The following is a 9,375-nucleotide window of genomic DNA, read 5'->3' as shown; positions in this document are numbered from 1 at the left end:
CGCGTAATACTTTGCTTTGATAACTTGTAGATTTTTGCAATAAGTATATGAGTTCTTTATGACTAATGTTGAGTCCATGGATCATACGCACTCTCACCCTTCCACCAATGCTAGCCTCTCTAATACCGTGCACCTTTCCCCAGTATCATACACCCACCATATACCTTCCTCAAAACAGCCACCATACCTACCTATCATGGCATTTCCATAGCCATTCCGAGATATATTGCCATGCAACTTTCCACCGTTCTGTTTACTATGACACACTCCATCATTGTCATATTGCTTTGCATGATCATGTAGTTGACATTGTATTTGTGGCAAAGCCACTGTTCATAATTCTTTCATACATGTCACTCATGAGTCATTGCATATCCCGGTACACCGCCGGAGGCATTCATATAGAGTCATATTTTGTTCTAAGTATCGAGTTGTAATTGTTGAGTTGTAAGAAAATAAAAGTGTGATGATCATCATTATTAGAGCATTGTCCCAATGAGGAAAGGATGATGGAGAGTATGATTCCCCCACAAGTCGGGATGAGACTCCGGACGAAAAAAAGAGGCCATAAAAAAGAGAAAAGGCCCAAATAAAAAAATATGAGAGAAAAGGAGCGAAGGGACAATGCTACTATCCTTTTACCACACTTGTGCTTCAAAGTAGCACCATGATCTTCATGATAGAGAGTCTCCTTTGTTATCACTTTCATATACTAGTGGGAATTTTTCATTATAGAACTTGGCTTGTATATTCCAATGATGGGCTTCCTCAAATTGCCCTAGGTCTTCGTGAGCAAGCAAGTTGGATGCACACCCACTTAGTTTCTTTTTTGAGCTTTCATATACTTATAGCTCTAGTGCATCCATTGCATGGCAATCCCTACTCACTCACATCGATATCTATTGATGGGCATCTCCATAGCCCGTTGATATGCCTAGTTGATGTGAGACTATCTTCTCCCTTTTTGTCTTCTCCACAACCACCATTCTATTCCACCTAAAGTGCTATGTCCATGGCTCACGCTCATGTATTGTGTGAAGATTGAAAAAGTTTGAGAACACCAAAAGTATGAAACAATTGTTTGGCTTGTCATCGGGGTTGTGCATGATTTAAATACTTTGTGTGGTGAAGATAGAACATAGCCAGACTATATGATTTTGTAGGGATAACTTTCTTTGGCCATGTTATTTTGAGAAGACATAATTGCTTAGTTAGTATGCTTGAAGTATTATTATTTTTATGTCAATATTAAACTTTTGTCTTGAATCTTTCGGATCTGAATATTCATACTACAATTAAGAAGAATTACATTGAAATTATGCCAAGTAGCATTCCACATCAAAAATTCTGTTTTTATCATTTACCTACTCGAGGACGAGCAGGAAATAAGCTTGGGGATGCTTGATACGTCTCCAACGTATACATAATTTTTGATTGCTCCATGCTATATTATCTTCTGTTTTGGACATTATTGGGCTTTATTATCCACTTTTATATTATTTTTGGGACTAACCTATTAACCGGAGGCCCAGCCTGGAATTGCTGGTTTTTTTGCCTATTTTAGGGTTTTGAAGAAAAGGAATATCAAACGGAGTCCAAACGGAATGAAACCTTCGGGAACGTGATTTTTGGAACGAACAAGATCCAGGAGACTTAGACTCCACCGACGTACTCCTTCATCCTATATATACCTACGTACCCCCAAACGATCAGATACGGAGCCAAAACCCTAATTCCACCGCCGTAACTTTCTGTATCCACAGGATCCCATCTTGGGGCCTGTTCCGGAGCTCCGCCGGAGGGGGCATCGATCACGGAGGGCTTCTACATCAACACCATAGCCTCTCTGATGAAGTGTGAGTAGTTTACCTTAGACCTTCGGGTCCATAGTTATTAGCTATATGGCTTCTTCTCTCTTTTTGGATCTCAATACAAAGTTCTCCCCCTCTCTTGTGGAGATCTATTCGATGTAATCTTATTTTGCGGTGTGTTTGTTGAGACCGATGAATTGTGGGTTTATGATCAAGTTTATCTATGAACAATATTTGAATCTTCTCTGAATTCTTTTATGTATGATTGGTTATCTTTGTAAGTCTCTTCGAATTATCAATTTGGTTTGACCTACTAGATTGATCTTTCTTGCAATGGGAGAAGTGCTTTGCTTTGGGTTCAATCTTGCGGTGTCCTTTCCCAGTGACAGTAGGGGCAGCAAGGCACGTATTATATTGTTGCCATCGAGGATAACAAGATGGTGTTTTCATCATATTGCATGAGTTTATCCCTCTACATCATGTCATCTTGCTTAAAGTGTCACTATGTTCTCTTGAACTTAATACTCTAGATGCATGCTGGATAGCGGTCGATGTGTGGAGTAATAGTAGTAGATGCAGGCAGGAGTCAGTCTACTTGTCTCGGACGTGATGCCTATATACATGACCATACCTAGATATTCTCATAACTATGCTCAATTTTGTCAATTGCTCAACAGTAATTTGTTCACCCACCGTAAAATACTTATGCTCTTGAGAGAAGCCACTAGTGAAACCTATGGCCCCCGGGTCTATCTTCATCATATTAATCTTCCAATACTTAGTTGTTTTCATTGCCTTTTATTTTACTTTGCAACTTTATCATAAAAATACCAAAAATATTATCTTATCATATCTATCAGATCTCACTCTCGTAAGTGACCGTGTAGGGATTGACAACCCCTTATCGCGTTGGTTGCGAGGATTTATTTGTTTCGTGTAGGTGCGAGGGACTCGCGCGTAGCCTCCTACTGGATTGATACCTTGGTTCTCAAAAACTGATGGATATACTTACGCTACTTTGCTGCACCACCCTTTCCTCTTCAAGGGAAATCCAATGCAAGTGCTCAAGAGGTAGCAATGATGCATACATGTCAACTATGGGTGTTGGCTCCAACAATTCGCATTGGTCTCAAACCAATGACATGCATTTCGAAGAGCATGAGTTCGAGGTGGACGAGGATGGTGAGGGCATTGTCGACGCGCCGAAAGGAAGAGCGGGCAATTACACCAATGTCGATGACATCTTACTATGCAATACTTTATTGCAAGTGTCGAGGGATCCATCCGTTGGAGGTGATGAAAGTAGAGATGCTTATTGGGGGCGGATGAAAGAACACTTTGATGTTTGCAACGTGAGTGGAATTGACCGCTCCGAGAGATCACTTCAGTCCCGGTGGTCGACAATCAACTCGGATTGTGAAAGGTGGGCGGCCGCACAAAAGGCGGTTGACAAGTTGAACCCAAGTGGCACAAATGAGGACAATAGAGTAAGTGGCATTCCATACATGTTCATCATACTTGTTGTTGGTGTTCGAAGTGCTAACTTGCTTTGTTTTCATGTAGTACAACATTGCACAAAACTTGTTCAAAGGAGAGGAGAAAAGAACCAAGAAGGGGAAGATCAAGAAAGGAAGGATATTTACCTTGCCTCATTGCTATGAAGTGTTGAAGGATGATGAGAAATGGAAGAAGCATGATGATTTGCATTTGAGCAACAAACGCAAGCGAACAATTGAGTTGAATGATGATGATGATGAGGAGGATGATGCATCAAGTGACGGCAAGAGAAGCCCCACACCCAACTCGGTTTCATACTCGAAGCCAAAACGACCGGATGGGTGCAAGAAAGACGCAAAAGAAAAGAAGAAGAGGAAATGAGATGATGAGCTCAAAAATGCTATGGAAGCTATTGTGAAGGCAAGAAAAGAAGCCAACGAGGTGAGGAAAATGGCAAGGAACCAAGATGCCGCGACCGAGGAGAGGAGGTTGGCGGCCAGGGAGAGGAGGGTGGCGACCAAGGAGAGGAAGGTGGCTTTGGAGGAGAGGAAGATGAGCAATGAGGAGCGAACTAGATTGTTGGAATGGGAGAAGCACTTGTTCTTCTTGAACACATCTATCCTCAATGAGGTGCAAAAGGAGTATGTCAATCTTGCCGTGAAGAAGTCTTGATCCAAAAAAGAGCCATGATTCGTGCAATGGGTGGCGGTGGCCTTGGCGCCATGGGTGGCGGTGGCCTTGGCACCATGGGAGGCATGGGAGGCTTCGGAGGTACCGTGGGTGGCTTAGGTGCCATGGGTGGCTTTGGAGCTACCATGGAGACCATGGGAGGCATGGGTGGCTTTGGAGCACCCCCCGACGCTATGGCCGCCATGGGAGGCATGAGTTTTGCTTCTCTCATGGGAGGCATGGGTGCACCTCCGGCCGTGTTGGGCGGAATGTCTTCCGGTGTGCCTCCTCACACACATTCCCATGAAGATGCCGTTGAAGATCTTGCCAACACCGTCGGAGCTTCACGTGATGCAGTGCGCGATGAGGAGGAGGAGGAAGAATCATCTTCGGAGGAGGAAGAATCGTCTTCCGAAGATGAGGACGAAGACGAGGACGAGGCTTGATGTGTCTTTCGTTTGTGTCATGAACTTGATTTGCATTTTGAACTTGGTTGGATGAACTCGTGGGCATGAACTTTTATTCATCAACTTGTTTGTGTGAAATTTAGATGTCATGTTCATTGCATTTTGAAGGTTTCAAATTCATTTTGTGTTCAAAATGCAACATATGCAATGCCCCGGCGAGTTGCGCGCACTCCTTTTTTTGCGCGCTGCATTTTAGCGCGGCTGTTGGAGCCAGCACTGCCAGCCGCGCAAAACCAGACGAAGGGCGCACGGCAAAGTAGTTTTTTGTGCGCAGCGCGTAGCGCGGCTGTTGGAGATGCTCTTAGTACGAGACCATCCTCACATAAACAGAAACACATGCTATTCTTAGATATATCGACACCATCTTCCTTTTGCATCATCGCCCAGACAGGTAGACTAAACCCTAGTCAAGTCCAGAACTACATAAATTTCATGGATAATCCTCAAATGATGGCTTCCCCATTTTATTTGTGCCAGAAGACATTTGGAGGCAGAGGCGGCTGCATGTACGGGAAAACCCCAGTAGGTTGTGTTTTTGGGTGAGATGGTGAGAGTAGTGCAACCCTTAGTTGCTCCAAGAGAAATCATGTGGAATCGCCCTACGCATCGTGCCACATAAAACATTAATTTTGGTTGGATGACACACATTCCAAAAAGTTTGCTATGGACATGTATGGACATACGATCGTTTAAAGTAACATTTTACTAACAACACTAACTTGTCACTTGTATAAATATCAACTATTGGCTAATACATTATCCAAATTTTGAAAATACTACACATAAATTGCAAAAAGAAAGGATCTAGATCTAACCTTGGAGCCGCAACCATTGCCACTTTCCCAAACACATGAAACACAACTTCTACAACATAACTCTTAAAACCCAAATGAATGACCGGCTTTGGAAGCCCAAGGGGGTCGATAGAGCGGGGGCTTGCACGCCAAATGAGAACCATGTATATAAACGACCACCGAAGTATATTGGCAACCTTCGCCTGCCAAACCTCCTAATCTTTCATTTCCTCCTCAAATCCAAGGCTTGAGGCTTTCTTTTCGCCCAAATGTATTCTCTACACCATGTTCGACCCATCCGCAGTTCCACACACTCTTGGTGCCATCTTCAAGAAATTAGGCATTAGCCCGCCTTTATAGATAAAGCACCGACCAATCTGAACAACTAGTATAAAGTAAGCCACAGGGGCACAACCAAAGAAAGCCCCAAAACAAAAATAAATGGATGCAAAGAGGCCACTGACGCTATCTTGTTGGAACCGGAAGCCCACCGATCATCGAGCATCTCAAGTCTCATGAGATGCCACCATTGCAACATAAATGCAATAGGAATGTAAACAAGGTCAGGCACATGTCATAGACAGTCGTGAGCAATCACAAGCTTGTCCCAGGAGGTCCAAAGGGCTTAAGTCATGGCCGTAAAAGAAAAAAAATATAGGAGGTGTCTCCTCCTATCAGTGAGGGACTAAGCAATGACCACAAGGTCAAGCAGACTCGCAGGGCACCAACTGCACCACATGACCTCGCAAAGGCAAAAGTGTAGCGCCCTGGGAGCGTCACTGTACAGATCTAGCACCTCCGCTAGCATCCGCATAATATTGACCCGAAGATGCCACCCCACACAATGTGCACATGACAACATACACACGACGTGGGCGCAGCAGTAGATATCACAACACAATTCCATAACAGATCCACAGCAACATATATATGCAACAACTCTGAAGAGTCAAATTTAACATATGGATACAATACAAGGGTCTTGCAACCAAGATACAACTCACAGCGGAAGCAAATATATCTTATACAGGTAAATAATACAAATGCCTTAAGAAGACTCTAAAGAAAAGCAAATGACATCCATATCCCTGTTAATGTCATCCTTAATCAAACCTGCTTCTGAAATGTTACCATCTGATTTGCGGCACCCATGGGTAAAAGAGAAAATAAAACAGGGTGGATCAGGTCAGTCCATCGTCGGGAGGTAGACGCGGTGGAAACTGTTCATAGTTAGCGTCCTACGGCAGGTCGGACACTTGCTCTGAGCCTGGATGGAGGCCTGGATGCACTTCTGGCAGAAGATGTGGCCACAGATGGTGGATGACGCATCAACCAGCTCATTCATGCAGACTGGGCAGCTAAACTTTGGTTCCTTTCGGATCTCCTTCAGAGGTGCACGGGATTTCTGCATCACCATGAGCTGCAGTTTGTAAGCAAGCCTTGGAGAGCTGGTATTACTGTACATGATATTTGTGAAGTACAATGCACAATTTTTACCAAGAATCTGTTGGTTGCAGGTGTGTCCACTGTGTCTACCATGAGGTTGTTGCTGCTGGCTCTGGGGTGATCTTGATGTGTAGGGTTCATCCCCAGAGAAAGCAGTGTGTTCACATGCTGATCAGGAGCTTCCCCTGGAAATAAAGCAACACAAACCAAGTTAGTAAATGGAAACATAGTCCAAAAGGGGAAACTAGGGAAAAAAAGGTGATATACACTAGAGCATACAGCTCCAAGACTGAATAGTACTCCCTCTGTCTCAAAATGTAAGACGTTTGTCAAAAGCCATCTTACATTTTGAGACAGAGGGAGTATATGTATGTTCGAAAATGTCATAAATCAATATGGGTAAATACTGAGACTCAACAGTGTGATATCCCATTTCTAATTGATAATGGAATTTTTTTGGAAGCTAAGCGTCCAAAGGAAGATAATTAGTGTTAAATTCTAATAATGGATCTTTCAGGTTAACATTTCACTTGCAGCTTTTTAGTCATACAATAGCTACTTAGTGGATGGTCTTTTCCAAACACAAAAGCTAGACTCCCAGAAAGGTGGTTTGTTAGGTGTTAACACATCTGTTCAATTTTGTCCAATATGTTGCTGGCCATTGGATTTCAAGGCTAGAAGTTTCTACAGCATGGTACAGAAGAATTTCAAAATAAGGTACACAGCCTGAAGGAAATAAGCACAAGTTCAGTAAAACTATCTGCGCCTGGCAGCAAGGTACCCATGTTGGCGTTCAGAGGAACCATGCCTGCACCAGATGACGAAGGGCCAATATTGCCTGTCACATAAGACATTCTAGAAGTTTCACTTGCGCCTTGTGTGATACCAGGTGTCAGAATCATCGTCCCATAGCCAGGGGAAGATGCTATCTGTCTTGACAATTGTTGGTTCTGTTGTCGTTGTTGGTTCTGAGCACTCAACTGCTTGATAGCAAACTGCAAGTGCGGCTCAATTTGCTGCTTCATCATATTGTAGTACTCCGCCTGAATATTTTTTTTTTAAATGATGAAACGGTGATATTTAATTTTGCTCGGAAATGGACTTGATTGCTCGAAAGCCAAAGCTACAAAATAAGAAGGCAAGGGGTCAACACCTTGCTTGGGTATTTTCTAAACAAGATTTCCTCAAGCCTCCTCGCGAGCTCGGGTAACCTCCTCCGCCAATCAGCCGAGGTTTGCTTCCTTCCTATATACTCGAATCTGCCAATTCAATAACAAGTATATGTAATAAAATTAAATAAAGAACTACCCTCCTTGCTTTCATATCAAACTCGAACCGTCAGGCATCATCAGCCTTATAGCCTAAATAACCCTCAGAGCCAAACAGAGGATCTAAACGCACCCCAAAAGTTGCCAAATGTGTATGCAACACCCTTCTAAACTTCAAGGGAAGCCACTAAAATTTCGAGCAGCACCATATCTACAATCGCTTTTGCTTATAATTTTGTGAATGAAACAACGTAGTACTCCAGTAAGCATGATGCCTGATGGAATCTATTGTTTAGAGAATTCAATTCCAACCCATTTTCTGGAGCATGAATATCGATTATTTCCAACTGGAGCAGATAAGAGCACTGAACGCTTACATCTTGTCTCGGATGCTGCTGCGCATCATAACGAACTGGGGATCGACCCACGCGTCCTGCGTCTGGCTTTGCGGCGGCGGCATCCCGACGGCGCCGACGACCTGATTCACCTGCGCAGTCTGACGCGCGTCCATCTTCGCGGCCAGCCGGGCGAGTCTCCGCCGGCCCGGTAAATCCCAGCGCAGCGCGAGCTGGATGCCGTGGGGGTAGGAGAGCCGACCCAATAGTAGGAGGTTGTGCGGCGGCGAGCGGCGGGCGGAGACGAGGCGGGGAGACGGAGGGAGAGGGGAGAAAGGAATGGGGGACTTACCAATGGCGGACTACCCGAGCTGGACTGCACGAGCGGGGTCAAAACTGGGTGGTGGGCCAGCGACGCGCTCCCCTTTTCTCTCTTTTTGACGAGGGAAGCGTCCGTCTCGTTTCTTCTTTCTCCGTCGCCTTTACAACGTCCCCATTTTTTTAAGCTTTTAGGCATGAAAACTAAGGTGGCAATGTGGATACAGATGCCCTTTGAGAAAAAATAGTTTGGCATCTAATGGGTCTCATTAAGGAATAAAAATAAAATAAAGACTAGTACACATGCATCTCTACTCTCCACTTCAATCTTTTCAGCTTTTTACACCGGACCACACCTTTTCTCTCCGAGCATCCGCCTCCTGCAGAGGATCCCGTTTCCCCGTTTGAACTTACCTTTTCTGACATCTAATCCTACATGGCATGCGAGGTATCATCCTGTAGCTATGCATTGGCCATGCCCTTATAAGGGTAAGATTGTTTCATGGTGTGTCTTTTAAAGACAGTTTTTTTTACGGGCAAGTCTTTTAAAGAGAGTATGGGCTGGCTATTGGTATGACGATTTTAACGGTGTTGTGTGGCATGGTGTGTTTCTTCAATTCTCTGAGCTGGTGGTGATGTATTGCAAGACTGCTATGCGTGGGGTGATACTTTAACCAATAATGCTTCATTAATTTCTGGATCTCGTCTCAAGGGTTGAGTGACTATTGCGGTATTCAAAGACTGATATGGTGAGGGCATTTGTAGGTGGC

At 44.1% G+C, this 9,375-nt stretch overlaps 1 protein-coding gene across 2 annotated transcripts; it reads right to left on the bottom strand.

Annotated features, from left to right (window-relative positions):
* Positions 1–6,167: 6,167 nt before the first annotated feature.
* On the bottom strand, positions 6,168–8,691 carry LOC123063089 (probable histone acetyltransferase HAC-like 1). 2 transcript variants are annotated; one of them, XM_044486828.1, is made up of 5 exons: positions 8,330–8,691; positions 7,838–7,943; positions 7,493–7,727; positions 6,736–6,869; positions 6,168–6,643 (listed from the first exon to the last, which is right to left on the bottom strand). In XM_044486828.1, the coding sequence occupies exons 1-5, from the start codon at positions 8,461–8,463 to the stop codon at positions 6,425–6,427; spliced, it is 828 nt and encodes a 275-aa protein (XP_044342763.1). In that variant the 5' UTR covers positions 8,464–8,691; the 3' UTR covers positions 6,168–6,424. The 2 variants fall into 2 exon arrangements, with proteins under 2 accessions (XP_044342763.1, XP_044342762.1); XM_044486827.1 differs by having other exon boundaries at positions 7,466–7,727; positions 8,330–8,690.
* Between the last annotated feature and the right edge of the window lie 684 nt (positions 8,692–9,375).

This window comes from Triticum aestivum, chromosome 3A (assembly GCF_018294505.1).
Source record: "Triticum aestivum cultivar Chinese Spring chromosome 3A, IWGSC CS RefSeq v2.1, whole genome shotgun sequence".
Classification (NCBI taxonomy): domain Eukaryota; kingdom Viridiplantae; phylum Streptophyta; class Magnoliopsida; order Poales; family Poaceae; genus Triticum; species Triticum aestivum.
Note: the sequence above shows the minus strand (reverse complement) of the source record. Positions and strands in the feature narration are given on the sequence as shown.